General features: G+C 37.0%; 1 protein-coding gene across 1 annotated transcript; it reads right to left on the bottom strand.

Moving 5' to 3' along the window:
* Positions 1-7,869: 7,869 nt before the first annotated feature.
* Positions 7,870-19,921, bottom strand: LOC128738195 (ionotropic receptor 25a). The gene is made up of 7 exons (XM_053833138.1): positions 19,741-19,921; positions 17,002-17,239; positions 16,585-16,942; positions 13,711-14,303; positions 11,631-11,816; positions 8,399-8,728; positions 7,870-8,278 (listed from the first exon to the last, which is right to left on the bottom strand). Exons 1-7 carry the CDS (start codon positions 19,904-19,906, stop codon positions 7,870-7,872), a joined length of 2,280 nt encoding a protein of 759 aa, XP_053689113.1. The 5' UTR covers positions 19,907-19,921.
* Between the last annotated feature and the right edge of the window lie 757 nt (positions 19,922-20,678).

Here is a 20,678-nt window from a genome sequence, read left to right as displayed (position 1 = left end):
GGGGTCATGGGTGGCCAGTCTAGGATTGGAGGTAAAACCTAGCAATATGGGTATCAAAGTTCTTGGAATTAGTTCGGGAGGTAATATTTTTTACATTTTGATGTATTTTGATTGGTTATTTCGAAAACGGTTTCTACGGGGTCACAGATCATACCGCAGGATTCAAGATAATGCTTAGCATTATCAGAACAGTTCAAAACGTAGAACAATCCGTTATACATTTGGAACCAGTTCCGAAATTATTAATGAGTACTAAACTGGCCATATCAGTTCAAAACATCTAAAAGATCCGCTAAACCAATCCTAATAATGGATTAGGCACCCAACTGGCCATCTGTAACCCTACAGGAACCCAATTCTGGAATGGCCAATGCGATCTAAAGTCACCAATTTATATAATAAGATGAAAAAAGGATCCATAATGTCAAGTTCAAAGCTAATAGCTTTGCTGAAAGCTGATATTCTTTCAAAACAAGCGGCTTCCCACGCTTTACCGGACGTTGCTCCGGAATTATTGATTCCCGGGAACTACATGTCATTTGATGGCCAAATGCTTTGTCTAATCAAAACTGGATAAATGTACGAATCAAATGCCACTGGTTTCATCCAAATCGGTTCAAGATAGCCAAAGTTATAAACATAGCAAATCATGGGTACCCGGGTACCCTTGTCGCCCTCCTACGTAATAAAAACATTCAAGTGCCTCTCATTGGTAATCCCCTTTATGGATATGCACCAAAAAAACCTCAATTACTTAAGATCAACGAGTTTTACGATGTCGCAAAATTTCAATGACGTATGTTTTAAATTGAATGAGTTATAACTATTTTAAAACTGAAAAGGTACCCGGGTACCCTGTTGCACACATAACGGTTAAACAGGTTACCATTACCGCGTAAAACTTCTTTGACACACAAAAGTAATAAAATTGCATTTTTCTCATTTTCATGTTCGTAGCATATTAGGCATTTTTCCATTTATGAGCAGTTGATGCATTCACATGTGCCGTTGGTGTGTTTTTATTTTTTCGTTTCGGTCACACATAGTTAGTGAATGACATTCTGCCAAATCTGTTCTCTAGTTTTGTAATGAGTATAGAATCATTACATAAGTGGCGTTAGTAAATAGGAACATTAGCCTTTGAGTATGCAACCAGTGCTCGAACCAAAAGAAATAACTATCAACTGACGATTGAGGGTTATGGGTGGAGATTCTTTCGTATACGGGACAGTCACCTATGGATGACAGAAAATTTGAAATAAGAATCGGGTTTCAAGAAACCGGAAACACAATCTAGGATAAGAAATAAAAATAAGAACATTATCAAGAATAAGAAAACTTACAGGCTAGATGAGTCTGGGTAACATCAAGGCGGGCTTCGTTGAGTTTAGTTTATTAAATATAAAGTCGTGAGTCAAGTGCTTAAATAAAATAGTAGCGAGTCATATAGATAAAGCTAAGTCGTGAGTCGGAACAATACTGGGCTTTATAAGTCAAGGCAAAAGTTCGCAGCGACCACGTGAGCAGTCCCGTGCATTGGAAATTCGTCAGGAGAAACGCGATTCGTCGGTGGACGAATCTGGTTCGATCGGTGGACTCGGCGGATCCCCTGGGTGCATCTATCGCTTTGAGGTTGCGTACCTCTATAGGTGCATTCAGAGAGCGGTTGTCATCGGTTGTGGAAAATATCTCGCCATTAAGGTGGTTGCCAGGATTACGAGTGATCTACGTGGGGAAAGACTCCAACCGCCAGTGCGATCCGCTCGACTCACGCGAAATTGCAGTCCCGATCTTGAACGTATGAAGAAGCCAACCCGTTGCTGTTGTACCACGCGATTGCTCTCGCTGCACGATTTGTGTCGCTACCATTTGCCGTGGCCCCCAGCAGAGCCGAGGTTACGCCACCATCTCGCAGTCTCGTGTCGCACACTGGCGCCCCCTGGAAAATAACCGTTCATCGGAAAACCCTGGATTAAGGGGACATCCCTGATAACACAAAATCGTAATAGAAAGTTCACATTAAATCGTTTTCATGTCAATTTCACATTGGAATTGTATAATGATTAGAGTATGTCAAATCGAAGTGAACAATAAGTTGTTTTGCAGTCGTGCGTGTCTTCATCATTGGCGTAACTAGGGGGGGCTAAGCCCCCCTAGAAGACATATAGCCCCCCCTAGAAAATTTAAGCTGGATTTTTAAATTTAAGAAAAAACTATAGTTAGATAACTTAACATACTAAAAACCTAAGAGTAATTTTTATATGCATCACAACTTAAAGTTCCTATGCATCAATGTACATTTAATCTTAATATGCCAAAAAAATAAAATGGTCGAAAAAATGCCGGGGGCTATAGCCCCCCCTAGAAGTGAGCGCTAGTTCCGCCAATGGTCTTCATATACAATTCATGACTGTGAATTATAAAGTAGTATAGACGATTGCATTATTTGATTATATCTTAATTATATATTCAGGAGTATTGAGTTGCGTGTTATAAAAACTACGCAAAATAGAATTACAAATAATTGTCGAAATTTTCGCTCGTATATCGCCTCCACTTTGGTACATATATGTTCTTATATGGCGTGAAATATAACTTTTTCGTTCAGATATGATTTCGTATATCTCAGTAGCAATCGAGATATACAAACCAAATGGTTTACTGGGATAAACCACTTAAACTTTTGAAAACTCCATTATTTTTGTACTTCAGATTTCGATTCTGCAATCTTTTCCGCTTATTTTGATAGTAATTATGTAATGATCCGACCACGGGAAGTGGCCGAAAAACGATCATACACATAAGCATTCCAGTGCGGTGTGGAACAACCTCGACGGAATAAAACACCGCTCGTGAAAAACCACGATTTTCAAACTTTATGTACCTTTTTCTCAGAAACTACACAACGTATTGGAACAAACTTTTTTTTTGTTTTGTTGGTAGGAGCTTGGCAAAGACTTCTATAACTTTTGAGGTTTGTAAACGAAATACTGTTAAAAAAAAAAGAAAAAGAAGCCAAAATTTTAATTTTTTAGCCATCTTTTCTTCTTATTTTTCGTTTTTTTTTTCAAGATGTATTTCGTTTACCAAACTCTAAATATAAAAGTTTTTTCCAAGCACAAGTTTTTCAAGGAAAATGTATGGGATGTCATGTCGGTTCTGCGGGGCTAATGGAACCAAATTTAGCCTGTGGGGTTTTTGGAGGCATGAACATCGGCACCAACTTTTCAAAAGGGCCAATCTGTAAAATGTAAACAAACCGAGTGAGGGCTTCTTTCCTTATGCTACTCCAGCAAAAAATAACCCCCACTCGGTTTGTTTACATTTTGCAGATTGGCCCTTTTGAAAAGTCGGTGCTGATATTTTATGATGGTTTGTGACCCCTCACCCCTGTGGCAGGAGGATAAGGACTCTCATAGAAATAAAATTGAAGTTTTAGCTTATGTGTCATATTTTCTGCTATGTAACAAGCGGTAAGCTGTGAAAGTAAACTAGTAAAATCTTCTTGGAGCAAGAGACAGTGAATCGACGCCGCTAACTTACATGGCTGTTGCCATTCATGTCAAAAGAGAACATACGAATGGCACATCATATTTGCAATGAACGTTCTTTGACTTTAATGTTATTTGTAACCAATGGTCCTTTTAAAGGCCACAAGCGAGTTAAAGTAAGATTATTGAAACATGTCAAGCTACGCATAATCATATTTCATACAATAATCTGTGGGCTGTCCATTCATTACTATTTCAACCTTTATGATGCACACAAGTGATTTTTAAAAGAAATCTCTATGTGTAAATGGTTGCAGGCGTTGTACTTATGAACCCCCGACCACGTATTTTCAAAGTCACCATTGCATTCAATAAAGAATTGAATGTGCATATTTCGCTCTTCTCTTTTAAACATTCACTTAAACAATATCACTCACAGATTCTTAGAAACATACGTATGCCAGAAATGCAGTTTACATTAGTCTTTGATCTAATGATCTGATAAAGTCCTACGTCACCCTCTCGCACAACCCGTAGGGCTGCATGACTTGTAGTTTTTTACATGTAGGCAGGGCTGTCATTCGCTCACACTATGCGCCCAATGTTCCAATATTATGCCTTGTCGCACAGAGCGATTCGGCAACACACCTCTTCAGCTAATATGCACACAGCGTACGAGCGAAAGCGGAGTGGGAGCGAACGACAGCACTCGGTGAAAATCGCCCAGTGAGTGACAAACAGCACTTGGTGCTGCCCTTTGCCACACTCCATACGGAATTGCGCAAAAAAATTGTTTTGTATTTACAAATTTTCTGCCCTTTTAAAAGTGAAAATACACGCTGCACTGAACAACTAATATGGTCTATGTTAAGTTAGTACGGATCAGGCACCGCAACAGTAAAAATGTTTTTCTCAATCACACCACTTCAACTGACCCAGCGCAGGGTGTACAATCCAGCCGCGCAGAGTGCGGCTCTTGGTGTGGTAAAGCACGCAGCAAATTTATCACTCTGCGTTTGCGACTGCCTTTTTTTGGTGCGCGTAAAACACGAAAGAGCGTGTTTAGCAAAAGAGACACTGAAGGGAATTTGTGGGCGAACACACGCCGCATGGCGAGTGTTGTGTTGTTTAAGAATGTGTGTCTTTTGATCTGCGCTGCGGTTTATGCCACCTCTGCATGTAGGTAATAGATCAATTGTTCATTTAAAGCAGATAAATTAAAAATTAAGCAATAACTTTTTTTACACAGGTGGTTTTGCTCAGGGGCGGTCTTGCCCCGCCTACCCTTACGCATAAACGTAAAACGTTCAAGCAATAAGAAATAACTAATGTCTGATGACTGATCCTATACCCTACATTACATCTTTTCGGTCTCTAGAGGACTCACCTGTTACTGTAGACGACACGCTGGCCTCTACGTGCGCCGGAGCGGTCACCTCACGCAACACTTCAACGTTGGAGGGACCAGCTATTTCATGCGATGGACCAACTAACGATGTATTTGCCACTGCAGGATGCACTGAATCACTACGATTCCCTTTTTTTCAAACGGTAGAGAAATGAAATGACTACTTGTCAAGCGTAGCTACCAATATCCCCCCCCTCCTTTCCTTTCCGCTCTTCCCCTCCTTCACCAAAAAATTTTCATTTCTTTCCGCTACCTCCCCTTCATCAATTGTAGAACCATCGATTCCACAAATATTAATATAATTATTTGCAAACCAAATGTAAACCATTGAGATATATACAGGTGAGGCAATGATAGTACATTGGTGTTAGTCCAATGTAGAAATTTCATCATGGTGTGGTTGGGACCGAAAAATGACCAAGCCTGGAATTAAATTCCAAAACCAAGTTCAAGTTCAAGTGAAAGATTAACAAAATTTAAATGCGAACCTCGATACAAAACTTAAAACAAATGTTATGAATGCACATTGTAAAAACACCGCTATTTAAAAAAAGTTTTATACCTATTCGTCATCTAAAAAACTATCAACCTTACCATCAGGTTGCCTTCAAATAAATTTGTTATAACTACACAACCAAATTTTAGTTCTTTTTTATTTGCCATCCAATATACCTCGCATTCTTCTATAGAAATAATCTGGTCACATCAATGAAACAATGAAATGATTTTTTTTGTATGCTTTATTGTGTGAGGCACTAGTAAAAGTTACAACACTAGTAATATATTAATACTAACCAATAATGAATCTAGCACTTATAACCTCATCGAAAACAAGTTTAATGTAAACTTTTTTAGGATGATTTTGTGTTTAGATGATTTTGTTTAGTTTTGTGATATTTTATTTTTTACTTCTAGTTACAACTCTCACCTATCTCTTACATATGTTCTGACAATTGTTAGGTTGCTGTTAGTATTGTATTCAAAACATTTTTAAATGATTTTTTTAATTCTATAGGGTAATTTGCCAATGGTCGTACAGATGTTCTATAACCAAAAAGTGGCATGATATTGTTACAGATAATGATCTAAAAATGAATAAAGCGTGTAATTTGTACGCTTTAATAGGATTTAAGCATGAGTTATCACGGTAATTTGCGCTTAGCTGAATACTAACCAATTATTGGAAGTGTCCATTAGCAAATGTCCCTGGTATCATCAACAGTGTTTACATTTTATAAATAAATTCTAAATCTCAATATCATCAACAGTGTTTACATAATAAAAACTTTAGTCAATCTTTTACCCGCAAAATCATTTTGAAGGATTATTGGAATACAAATATGTTTGTGAATAGTGAAATAATAATCGACAGTTATTTTTGAGCGCCCTAGTAAAATTTCAAACATTAGCAAAGAATAGATTTTTCTATATAATGCATAGAATTAAATAGAATTTAAATGCAAAAATCTTTTCTTTGCTCATATATATCACCAGAGTTTATAGCATTATGTTTTTTTAATGAATAAATGAATCGTCTGTTTGAGAAACCCCACATGTGCTTTTGAGACAATTGTAGACAAACAACAAAAACTTGATTTTCGCGAAATATGTTCAACCCCAACTAAAATGAGTTTGTGGAACTAACATTTTCCAGAGAAGATGTAGGAATCCCCGAGGATTCAAAACTGTCAAAAACTCATGAAAATGAACTCATATCAAATGACGTTTGTTTTGTTTCTCAAACAAACGATTCAAATGTAATGAAGTTCACCAACAGCAAAAAAAAATTGACTTTATAGCTCGAACGTTATAGAGAATACGAAAAGAAAACTGCCGAGATTCAAATCGAGGTGTGAGTTTTATGAAAATTAATATAAAATTCAAGTTCAGGACGGGATCAAATTTAACATAATACCGTGGACCCCCGTTCGTTTGACCATTTTTAATTTAACACTTTTTAATTTGAACCCCGTTGGTTTGCACGACGTGCAAATTAAAAATGGTTCAAATGTCATTCTCAACATGACATCATTTGTTCGATTCGTTTGTACTGACCTAGCGTGTTTAATCGGTTTCACATTTCGTTTTCCTAACGATTAAAAGAGAAATCCGATCGGAAAATGCAATATTCGCACTTGCAACTGTCAACTAAAACAAACCACCAAAACAATAACAAAGATCAGGGCGGCCAGTTCACACAGGTTTCAGCATATTTCGGGTTACCAGTTGTTCAAATTAAAAAGTAACCCCGTTAGTTTGCATAAGGAATCGTTCAAACGAACGGGGGTCCACTGTATAAAAATTGGGGTTCGGATCGGGTTTTGGTTTGACCGAAAAAAAATTCGGGTTCGGGTCGGGTCGGGTTCGGGCTTAGCGAAAAAAATAAATCCGGGCTCGGGTCGGGTTAGGGTTTGATTGAAAATAAAATTTCGGGTTCGGGTCGGGCTCGGGTTTGAAAAAAAATAAAAATTCGGGTTCGGGTCGGGTCCGGGTTCGACAGCAAAAAAATTTTCGGACCCGGGTCGGGTTCGGGCTTGGAAAATATGAAACCCGACCATCTCTAGCCTTACAAGTAGTAATGTCAATGAATCTGAATCTGATCGCTCCTCTGATCTTGATCACTAGAAGTGATTTTTTTTCCATCTCTGCTTACAATAGAACAGTGGAAATTGTAATATATTCTAATGTTTGAAATATCAATATCAATGAAAAATCTCAATTAGTTTTGCAAGAACATGTCACTCTCCTTGTGTGCCCTCAAGTTGTTGTCAACTCCATACATTCTCTCTAGATTCTAGGCTTCCTAAAAATAACTGTAGGTTGGCGAATATTACAAAAACTTTTCGTAGTTTTATTTACTACTTATATCCAGTCGTTTTTCTGTAAGATGTATCATCAACGGTGTTTATAGAATCAAACTTACATCATATCATAAATGCAGAAACTACATTAAAATATAAAACCAACAACTCAAAATCTAGACTTAAAGTTATTTGCGTCCAGAGTTTGAGTCCTTGTCCGCAGTGCTTGTGGCTTTTCGGCAAAGTCATCGTTTACGTGACCCATCGTTCCAAATTCATGTTTCATGTTTGCTATTCTCGTACTACTTACTCCTTGAGACTTCATTTCGTCTGTTGCTTCAACAACATCGATGATTTTCACATTCTTTCGATATTTGTAATACCAAAATTCGAAGATCAAAGTAATGCACGCCATTCCAATACCCACAAATATAACGATAAAAACTCCTCCGATATTTTGTATGGATATGCCATCCGATTGGTCATCTGGTTTTTCACATTTACTTTGTATCTCGTCGTTCTTCCACCATTGTTCTTTTAATTTTTCCAGTTGGCGCTTGTTTAGTAGCATGAGAATTCTGCAAATTGAGTATTAATGAGAAGGGTATTTTAACTTTACACAAAATATTTTGTCACTTTCTTGATAGTAAAAATATAAATAAAACATAATGTAAAAGAAAACTGAAATGACTACTTACGCATTATTGAATTGATCTTTCAAAGGTGACCCTTGTTGCACTGCGATCGCGTATGGTTTTCTTGAAAATTCTTCTCCAACCATTTGCAAGTCACAGTTGGTTAGGACTTTGTATCTAATATCAGTGGCATCGCCCAGAAAAGCAAACCCGGACGCTGACGTCGAATTTCTTATCCGTTCAACTGCTTCGTCCAGACTGTTTGGCAGTCCTGCTTCTTGCATTGCTTGCCACATTTTAGTATACTTGTCACTCACCGGGTAGTCCCAAACTGCTAATTTTGATCGTTCAACAGGAGTCAATGAATCATTTAGAGACATTTCCTTCCATATTCTGGGGAACAAATAGGATAAATTAAATTTGAAATATGATAGAATGACATTCTTGCACACATTGCTACATGCTAAAATATCTAACTGATATGGTAGCATAGCGTAAACAGTTGCACGACTTCATCATTGATGCCAATAACCTCCTTTTATAACCTCCTTAAGAATCAAGTTACAAGGTCAAGCAGCCGTATCACGCTCTGCTGGAAGCAACAAAAAAACCAATAAAGTTTTCGCTGCTGGACAGTCGCCGCCATAATTTAACAAAACCGTTCGCTCTGGCAAAAGCCAAATCAGCCCGCCAGCCTTATTAACTTGAAAATACATACTTGAATGTTTTACTGTATGCCATCCTTATCGATTTGGTTTAGCGACCATACTAAAATATCCCATAGAATATTTAATAAATTTTGCGCAATCTCCGTTGGTTTGCAGGATACGCGCATTAAATTTTATCGTGATAAGTGACTAAAATCAACCTGCCATTAAAATGTTATAATTAATTTTTGGAAACTGGTCGTCTCAACAAAATAAATATATTCAGTTAGTCAATCTCAATTTCTATCAAAATCATTTTAATTGCTTCCTGTGACTGGAAAACCGATTGGTATTAACTTTTATTCTGCAAAACACTTTAATTTGATGAACTTTTGTTTGCGAGCTAAAATAAAATATTAAAATATGGCCTATCATAAAAAAATGATTTTGGTGATGAACTCTAATATTCTTCAGAATAGCAGTAATAGATCTGTTCAGGGTCAGGGCGCTAACGTTTTAATCTATACCTATAAAAATGGATTTCTGTCTGTCTGTCTGTCGGTATGTTCCTTAAAGAATCGAAAACTACTAAACCGATCGGCGAGAAAATTTGCATGTAGGGGTTTTGGGGCCATGGAAGGTTATTGTGATAGTTAGAGACCTCTCCCCCTAAGAGGGGGGGCTTCCATACAAATAAAATATAAATAAACGGAATGGAGGTAAATGCATCAAAATGTTCCGTCATAATTTTCTCCCGCCTTCGTAACCCTCAACATTTCGAATATCTAATGAACGCACGCGAAACGAAACGTTGTAGCTCTGTCAAAGATCTGGGAGTCATACTTGACTGCAAGCTAAAGTTCGACGAGCACATTAGCATAATATCGTCAAAACCGTATGGCTTCATTCGACGAACCGCTTCGGATTTTAATGATATCTACGCTTTAAAAACGCTTTACTGCACCTTAGTTCGAAGTATTTTGGAATACGCAGCACCGGTGTGCGCAGCGTATCACACAGGGAAAATTCATAAAATTGAAAGAGTGCAACGTTGTTTCATACGTTTTGCCCTGCGTCGTTTGCCTTGGCGGGACCCTATACGCCTTCCGGCTTACGAAAATCGTTGTCAGTTGATAAAACTTAGTACGCTTGCCCAAAGAAGACGAACGTCACAGAGATTGCTTGTTTACGATCTGCTAATGGGAATAATCGATAATAGTTATCTTTTAGAAGAAATAAATCTGCACGTGCCTCGTCGAATTCTTCGGAATCGAACGTTTCTCTGGACTCCAGCTCATCGAACCCAATATGGCCAGAAAAATCCTTTACATTATTGCTGTAGATTAGTTAACAAGGTAAATCATGTGTTCGATTTTAATGTTAGCAAAACTAGATTTAAAAGCTTGATTGAATATGTAAATTAGTTTTAAGAGAAAATTAGACTGTACTGTCTTGTGCCGAAGACTATAGAACAATAAATTAAATTAAATTTCCTTTTATCTCAAGAACAAATCAAGCAAATGAAACCTAATTTGGCATGTGGGGCTTTTAGAGGGCAGAATTTTTTTCTATGGTGAATTATGACCCCCCCCCCTTAAGAGGGGGAGGGGGGCTCACATACAAATGAAATACAAATTTTCTCATAACTCGAGAACTAATCAAGCAAATGGAACCAAATTTGGCATGTGGGGATTTTCGGAGGCAAGAATTTTTCTATGATAAATTAGGGCCCCTCCCCTGTTTAGTAGGGGGCTCCCATATAAATGAGATAGTGGGAAATCCACCAGCGCCGCGGACAGCTTTCAATTCCGGACACTTCTGATTTTCATGGTTCAAATGGTGCCCCTTAGCAGCTAATATGATAAAATCAACGAAAAAGAACACAAATTAGCATGCGTGATTTTGAATGAAATCCGAAATACCGAAATATTTCCGTTATACACTGACCACTACGAATCTCGGAATATTTTGAATAAAAAAAAACTAAAAAAATTTCCCCGTCGTATGCAATTTGATATCAATTGCCTTATCATGACAAAGGGAGTTGTACAAACTTAAGGTGAAATTAGTCGTCATCGATTCTGCCAATTTCAAAAGCAGTTTTTTTGTTTGAAACAAAAATTCTGTTTATGAGAATATATTCGCTGTGTTCAGATTGGCAAGAAGAATGCAGTATTTACATTTTTATAAACAGAATCCCGCTTTTGTGCCGAAAAACTGCTTCCGAAATTGGGCTTTCCGACGAAAAGTTAATGACTGCTAGTTTCCCGTTAATTTGTCATGTTTACCAACTCCTGTATGAAGGACCAAAAACGAATTGGTCTGTTACACTTACCAATAACCCTGCTTACACCACAGCACATTACCTAAAGTTTTTTTTAAACCCTTTTAGTAGAATACGAAAGTTGAATGAAAGAAAAGTTGAAACTACTTCTACAAGTTCATCAACAGACACAAGTCGTAAGCGCATCTGTCGGAATAAAATTAAGTAATAGTGGAACTTAATTTTGAAAACGGTTTTGATTTTTCTTTCATTTAACTACTGCACATATTTAAGTGATGATAATATCGAAAAGAAATTCTCGTCGGCGAAATTGCGACATGAGTATTGAGGCAACACCTCAAAGTGAGGTAAATAGGTCACTTACTCGTAGAATCGTGCTTCTATATCCGCCATACGTTGAAAATATGTCATTGCAGATGATCCATTCAATGGTGCGTATAAAATTTTATACTGTTTTGATAAATCATCTAAAGACTCTACAGGTGTATCCAACCTAGACACTGTGAGAAAGGCTGCTAAATTGGCTGTGTAGGATGCGATAATTATGAATCTGAAAATAAAAAAAAATCCAAAATAGCTTATATATAAAATTTACATCAAAATTAGTTATAGATACTAAATGGCACCGTAGAACTACAATTCATTATTATATGTGCCGTAAACGCACCTAATTCTGCGCATGAATGCTAATTCTGCGCGCCGAAATTTTTTTTTTGCGCGCCGAAATTTTTTTTGTAAAGCATTTGATGATAAACGATAAAATTTACTTTCTTACTCTAAGAGGTTTAGGCACTGACGAACTGACATCTAAGCTAGGTGCTCAACCTGTGTGAATTGTAACGGCCGTTCGTCATTCACGTTCAAATAGGGGGACTCGGGGCATAAAGGACACCTTAACTGTTTTCAATTAATTATGTGCAAAAAGAACCAATTGAATTCAACCTGAAAAGGCCTAATACTAGATGAGGGTATAATCTAAATAGTTTCAGTGAGTTCAATATCAAAATAATATAAATATATAAAAAAAAAACGTTTTCGTTTCAGATGTTTTTTCGCTCGATATTAATAGGTACGGGGCAAAAGTGTCACTATGGCGGGGAAAATGACCACAAGTAGAGAAATGTTGAATTTTAACTTCTATCTATAGGAATTAGGTCTAGTTAATGTGTTAGACCAAAAATAATACTCATAAAGATAAATAAGATTTCAGTATGCTTGTTTTCGGCATAGTCATGATAATGTACAATTGTACAATTTTCAAACAGTTAAATTTCAAAATCATTTTAATGTCTGAAATTAAATATTTTATCGATGAATTTTCCTATGGTATATTGTAAGACACTTTAGAAACCATAAAAAATAACCATATTAAAATTCTTCGTCGCTTTAATGGAAAACTGAAGAGTGGCACTTTTGCCCCGGGTGGTCGCCATGCCCCTTGTTCCCCTAACTGCTCGATTTCGATAGTTTCGGCGATTCGATAGTCAGTGGCGCCACTAGCATTCACATTTGTCGACTAACATTTGAAAGGGGCGTATAAGCCAACTGTCAAACAGAACGAGTGAGAGTTCATTTTCCTATGCTGCTCCAGCAAAAAATAACTCTCACTCGTTCTGTTTGACAGTTGGCTTATCCGCCCCTTTCAAATGTTGGTCGACATTTGTGTTGATGGGTGTAAAAAAAGATTTCCAAGTCTTCTCAGCCGCCCAGTTAGCTTCGAGGTACGACGCTGGTCTAACAAGCCAGTCGTCTTATGTTCGAATCTCGGCTAGGCGGTGCTTGCTAGTTAGAGTCAGTAGGATTGTTGCACTGGCCCCGTAATTTTCCTGTACTGTAACAGCCGGCTGCGAAGTCTGTCGATAAAGAAGGGTAATGTCTAAAGACGGTATAAACCCATGGCTTTGCTTTGCTTTGCCAAGTCTTCTCGCACTCACAGGAAATCCCATTATGACATCAAAATACGGGTAAAACACAACCGAAAATACTGCTCTCACTCTTTTCTAGCACAAAGCCGACGTACACTCAAAAAAATCAGCACGTCAAGTTTACGTGAAAACATATTTAATTCTCATCCATCACAGTTTCCATGTAACATTCACGTGAATTGTTGGTAACTCGCACTCATACTAACCAGTTTACGTACGATCCCGGTAAATTTTATCAATTTTCCCGTTAACTAATACATGAAGTTCACGTAAGTTGCTGTACAGAAGTTTACATGATGTTTCACGTGGATGCGACATGTCGATTTTTTTGAGTGTATAAGTATCAGCAGCAACGTCAACGAGAATACGCGATTGCCAGTTTATCCATTTTAGTGCTCGAATTTTCACGCAAAACAAAAATATACACACAAAAAATAGACAAATTTACACAGAAAATCGCGATAAATTTGTTCTAGCCTGGGTGTCTGTTCTCTGTGGTTTAGGTAAACATATACTTACCCGAAAAGCCACCATGTCGCAGCTACCAATCTTCCTGAGAGATTTTTAGGAGCCTCCCCTCCTCCTTGTGGCGTTAGAGAAGTCATGCAAAACCAGAGACATTCCTTGATATTGAATTCGCGTTTTTCGTCGTCATTCTTATATTTTTCGCGATTGTTTTGGTAGCTATACGGGCTATAACGATCAAATATCCACATGAGGAAGCTGGTGAAAAAATAGGCTGCCAATATACACAACCATACATTTGTTTCTAACACTGTAAGAAACTTAAATAACGAACTAGGTGTGCTTGGTAACTGCATCATAATAGAAATTCCTACTAAATCGTAGTATGGTACAGTAAAATCTATAACTGTTTCGCGTTCGGCCATAACAGACATTGAACCTAAGCCAATGTCAGCCTGCTTGTCGATTAGTTTACGCACTATTCCATTCCATTCTCCTTTTTCATTCATATTGCCAAATTTTCCATCTTCAACTTCTCTTATCTCGTAGTCAAACTTTACAATTTTGGCGATTTCATCCAGTAAATCTATACAATACCCTTTAAATCCTTTGGGAGCTGACGAATCTCTAATAATGAACGGTTCTTGCTGAAAAAGATCATAGTTACGTTTGATGCATGAGCCTTATGTGTGCGTCAAGAAAAGAAAGCCACTTTTAGCAAGATGACTCGAGTATACATAAATTGATATAGTCATAACTTTAACAATTTTGATTTTATCTAGTTTTAGCACACTGAATTATTTGCCCTTCAAGAGTTAAACGGATTCCGCAAATTTCAAATTCCGAAGGGACGTCTGGTATGAGATGGAGAACTGGTTGTATTGCAAGAATGTCACTCACTTAGATATCAAAACTCCAGAAATGTAAAAATTCGTAAAATTGACTTTTTTCACATAATGAGAAGAAACCTGTTGGCCATTCCGGAGTAGATTTATGACGTTTCTTTTAGTTTGATATTTCGAGCTGTTTTAATTAGTTGTTTCGTCAGCGGTTCCTGCAGTATCCAGTAATAATTCATGATTCAAAAATAATTTTTGGGACCGCCATCCGAGATTGTGCCACGGAGGTGAGATTGTACCAAAAACCAAAAATGTTTATTTGTGAAAATTTATTATATCTATAGAAACTGGGGACCTAAATTCAAAATGATCATGAACATAACATATTTATTCAGGATTTAGAATGGAACACAGATAATATTAGCAAACTATTTAGCCTAAACAGGGTTTCAAAGTTCGCGATCAAAAGTACTAGGAAATAACGCTTGCAAAAAATGTCCCGCATAAACCAACCCAAGCAAGAAAACGCATCAACTTGCTATTTTGAAGGTACATAAACTAATCATTTATAATGTATTTATTATGTAAAGTTTATTATGCGTTGGATAAGTTTTGGTTATGAAAATATTTTTCGATATTCTGTACTTTTCGAGCTTCACGGGGGTGAGATTGTGCCAAGCCATAATGATTGATCCAATTTGTGGATTTCACATACACAACTAAAATACGTCAGTATACACCAGTACACTCACATTCTTTACTATTGAACACAATATTTTGACAGATTAGATTGCATAATCTAATTTAAAGCAAACAGCACCATAGGTCTGCTAAATAATTTTAACTAATTTTTAGTTTTCTCTGGAAATTTCTGATGCTTTGAATAAACACTCTAATATAAGATGAATCTATTATACCGAGTATAAACTGCCAGTTTTAAGGAGGGGAGAGGGGGAGCGGGGTGGGATGGGCCGTTCTGCGGCCGCTGGTTCTCGTACGAAGTAATAGTTACTTTTGTTAAATGAACAAATAGGTATGTCCCCTTAGGATACACGCCCTCCATATATCTCCCCCTTGTTAACCCTAGAAACGCTACTGGCGATATAAAAGCTGTCCATTGACTACGAACACATTTTTAGTTATTTCAGACCTCACCGGGTTATTTTCGTTCACACTTTTTGTATGATGCGTTGTTTTTGTCCGACCCCCTGCCCCTAATAATCCACTTAGTTCATGGACGGCCCCATATGAACTACTTTATACTGATATTTATGTGTATTGTTATTAAACATGCTAATGTTCACTGTTTAGGTATTTACCTTAACTTAGTGTCAGAGTAACCAAACTAGATAAGTTTACAAATCATATACCACCAGTCTCATCCAAATCGGTTCAAAATTGTCAATTTCAAATAATAAGTTCCCTTGGCGCCTTTCACTGCTGTTGTATAAGTTTATGTTGTATAAACGAATCTCTTAATGTTTATGCACAAAATTACCCCAGTCGTTTGAAATCTAATAGTTTTACGAAGTCACAAAGCTTCAGTAACATATCATTCAAATTGAACAAGTTAAAACAATTTTAAAACTGGAAAGGTACCCGGGTATCCTGTCGCACACATAAAAGCACAGACTAACAGACGTAACACCTCGAACAAATTTTCTAACAAAACATCGTTTCAATTACACCCCTAAAACTTTGAAAAAAAAAAACACTAGCTTCACCTGGTGCAGTCTTCGCGCTACCCAGAGCAGGTTGCTATAAATTTAGCAAAGCTATGAATTTACTTGTATATTATCTGACAACAGCGCCAGCGCAGGTTAGCGAGGTTCTCGTGCAGCGACTGTTGTTTTAGTCTTGGCTTGAGTGAAAATTTGAAATGATCGTTTTTATTGACGATGGAATGAGGCTCCAGTGTTACGTCTGATAGTCAGTTCATAAAAGTTAAAGTATATATTGTTAAAAGTTCTCCACGCTATCTTTAAATAAAAATGCTAGGTATCCAATCAGTGAGATCATTTAGCAATAATAAATTAAAATAACTCTAGAAAAATGACATCTTATTAAGCGTTCTTAAAAAGTTACTTACAACAACAGTATAAACTCTATAAACGGTATCCGCCGTCAGGTTTCTCATTTCCTCTTCACTTACAACATGTATCAGATTATCGAGACTAGCTTCCCATTTTCCTAGATTTCTGGTGCTAACTGAGGCTCCTCCACGAATGGTCACGGCACTTATATCCATATCGAACTTCATGAAGCTATGGCCATTGAACGCGGACTTTCCTTTTGGAAACTCAAATGCACCGTAAGTTGTGGGCTCTGTAACTTCTATAAATGCCGATTTCAGATCGATAGTGTGATTTGGTGTATTAGTCCCATCGTATTCATCACAAGTCAAATATTTCATATTTGGTGGCCAAGCTCCAACTTGAAGGATATTCCTAAAACCAGAAATTACCTTATTCTAAACCTGGACGAAATATTCTTGACATTATATTACTTAATGGCCAAAAACGTACGTAGCGCAAGATCGAAATAAAACACTGTAGTAATTTGCGGTTCTTGTTTCATATTATACGTTGTTCTAATAACGCCCAAGCGATCCTTACTTTTACTATCCGATACCGGTTTTAGTAACATGATGGTAGCGTTTTCAATATTGCTGGAAAGTTCTCCTTGATATTGTGTAATTGCATGCCATGCAAAATTCCTTTCGAAAAATTCTCGTTTAGCAGATTCTGCAATTTGGTAAAGCATAGGTCAATAAGTAAATAACTTCATTATCCTGCAATAGTTTGTTTATGTCTAACATCAAAGGTAAATACTTGAGAAAGAGAAAGATGGCATCTAACTTCGTTTGTGGCCACCAAATTGTCTTGTGAGAATCTACGAGGAAACACGAGCTCTAAATGATTATACAAAACAAGACCCAGGTAACCAATAAGCATTTCCAATGCAATTTAAATGCAAGCCAATAAGCATTTAAATTGCCTTAAATGCTACTTAAATGCTATTTTGGCAAAATATGCGGCTACTTTACTACAAGCCCTCTTATAGTGCTGACAATGCTTATTTGCAGCTAGTTACCGACAAGAAGAATTTAAATAGAATTGGGGATGCCAATTTACAACAGGTTATGCAGTCAAAAGTCTGCAGTATAAAATACCAGGGATGCTAAAAACGATTGATTTACTGCTTATACCACTGCTATTGGTTACCTGGTGAGTAATCATAGAACCTTGTGTTTCTGCCACACATTTGTGGACCCCTAATGAAAGTTTATGGAAGTTTATTTAGACAGTCGCAAACTTGAAATCAAATGATCAGGCAGCTGTGGATTGTTGTCACTGTGAACTAGACTCCGTGATTTTACGAAATATGGTATCCTGCGAACAGGGTTGCCACATGCACAGATTATTCTGTGTTTAACAGATATTTGAAAGAAATCACCTGTACAGAATCTGTAAGCACAGAATACAGATTTTCGCCAAATTACACAGATTAAACAGATTTTTGAGCTTTTAGATGAGAGTGAAAGAGACGGAAATAATCAGTAATATGACTCTCTATCTCTTTCACTCTCGTTATTTTGCATTGGACAGGTTTTTGCACAGATATTTATCCTTGCCGTACAGATTGTCAGATTTTTCCAACAAAAAACACAGAATTATATGTGGCATCCCTGCCTGCGAAGCTGCTAAGGACCAAGAGCCGTCGATAGAGAACAGCTACCGGAAGAGCTCTACAAACACGGCAGAAAAAGGCTAGCAATGGCTCATAAGCCTCTAACAGGCAACAACGTAAAACCGATGCGATTAAGCTACTGATTGTTTTTCAGAAGTGAGATACATTTAAAAGAAGCTTTTTTGAATTTCATGCAAAATTAATTATCTGGAGAAGCGCCAGTTCAAAAAAAAGTCTAATTTGTCTTTTTCTTTTCTAATGTCTTACGCTCTAACTAGATATTTTTTGAATTCAGATATATTACAAAATTGAAATAAAGCATGCAAATTACACATACAAAATTTTTGAGGTCAATTATTTTTTTCTAGATGTCCTTTTTCTTCAAAAGTAAAGATATTGCCTTTTCGCGCAATAATTGTTTTCGGAATTTTCCTGAATTTTTGTTTTTAATATATGATAACTTTTGAATGTGTGGTCAAAATGTTGTGATATTAATATCAAAATGTCAAGAAATCTGTTCTGAACATATTTTTCATATTGTCAATTCAAAACATATTACATGTGTGCAATTTAAAATTGATATTTTTCGGTGAATACGATAAAAACTTTCCCTTTTCTTTACGTTTCGGCTTACTGATTTCCTATTCAGCCATCTTCAGAATATCAGCCTAATTATTTCATTTTAACTATAATCGGCTTTTCGTGCGCCAACCGCAAACGAGCTGCGTCGTCAATGGTGTTTGGTGGAAAAAGAGACAAACACCATTGACGACGCAGCTCGTTTGCGGTTGGCGCACGGATTATAGTTAAAATGAAATAAGTAGGCTGATATCCTGAAGATGGCTGAATAGGAAATCAGTAAGCCGAAACGTAAAGAAAAGGGAAAGTTTTTATCGTATTCACCGAAAAATATCAATTTTAAATTGCACACATAATTGACCGGTGACTCAAAAATTCAAATAATAAACATATTACATATATGGCTCTGGAGCTCTAAAAGCGAAGGCCGTCTACAGAGGGTTAAACAGACTTGAGGCAAGAAGGGACCATTGGCGGAACTAGCGCTCATTTCTAGGGGGGCTATTGCCCCTGGCATTTTTTTTCGACCATTTCATTTGGTTGGCCTGCTCCATTTTTCTTAGGGGGAGAGGGGGGCTTAGCTCCCCCCTAGCCCCCGCTAGTTTCGCCAATGGAAGAAACTAGCGGAGAAGTAAATGGAAGAAGTACATAATCGCGTTGACGAAAGTAAAAAAGATTTCCAAGCTTGTTCGCTCTTACCCGAAATACTATTTTGAGTTGTCAAAGAAAGGGTGAAAACAAAACCAAAAATACTTCTCTCCTTCTTTTTCTCAAACCACAGAAAAATATCAGCAACACCATTAACGCTGATGACGATTAATGCTAAAGTTCAAGGTATCCTTCCATGCATTCCATCTTTCTTTATTCCTCGTTGACTAGATATTACACGTAAATCCCAAGCAACAATGTGAGTTTTATTGTACTCTTATGGCGGTTTTTATAAAAATAATTGCAATGCGTAATACTATTTACTTACCTAAAACTTTCTTTATCGAGGAGAATGATCCAAGAATGAAAAAATTATTTATATCAAGATTCCGAAGCTTCTCGATTTGTTCTGCCCGATCTCTATCATTTCCAATAGAAGTGATAACGTGTCTTGTAGGTATATTCTGTAACAAAGCTTTATACTTGTGATCCATTACAAATGACTCATCATATAAGATGGCCGCGTTGGTTATATTCATATATATAATTATAGATCTGATCACTTCAGGAATAATATCTGTTGGTGGCATAATCTTAATAATGAAAAACATTAGTATTCAGCTCTTTGTATCAGAATACAAAGTACCTGGAGAAGATAATTGCTTTTTATTGCCGGTAAAGATCGCCATTGTCTTAAATCTCCCTCTTGACCAAATGATGCTGAAACCGTCGGGATTCCAAGGGCTGCACTAATGGACTTCACTGTCTCCGACGATACTCCTGTAAGAGTTGTATCGAATATAACGTGAGGTGGTCTATTGGTGGTTAAGGCTTCCGCGTATTTCGAACAAACTGTAGAGAGAAAATAAGAAAGAAAAATGTGGAATATACTGTTGAAAGCAGACATTTGAATTATTTCTTGCAGTTTTGATAAGTTGGATGATATATCTATTTTGAACGCGTACTTTATTTCACGGCATAATCAAGTGGAAATGTCCAAAATAGAGCACGAATAAAGCCTGTTCAAAATACATAAATCCCCCTTTAGACTTACGTGATTCCAATAGACCTTTACTATCAGTGCGATTTCCTTCGACTGAGAGCAGTTCCACCGAAAGCCCAAGGCTTGGATTTTTTCTTATGTAGCTCAATGCTACATCTACAGCAACCTGGGCTAGGTCATTTCCAACTTCATTTACAAATACTGAAAATAAATAAAAAAAATGTTACTACAACATTTATATCATGCGCAGTTGTGATGTATTG

This window comes from Sabethes cyaneus, chromosome 2, assembly GCF_943734655.1.
Source record: "Sabethes cyaneus chromosome 2, idSabCyanKW18_F2, whole genome shotgun sequence".
Lineage (NCBI taxonomy): Eukaryota > Metazoa > Arthropoda > Insecta > Diptera > Culicidae > Sabethes > Sabethes cyaneus.
Note: the sequence above shows the minus strand (reverse complement) of the source record. Positions and strands in the feature narration are given on the sequence as shown.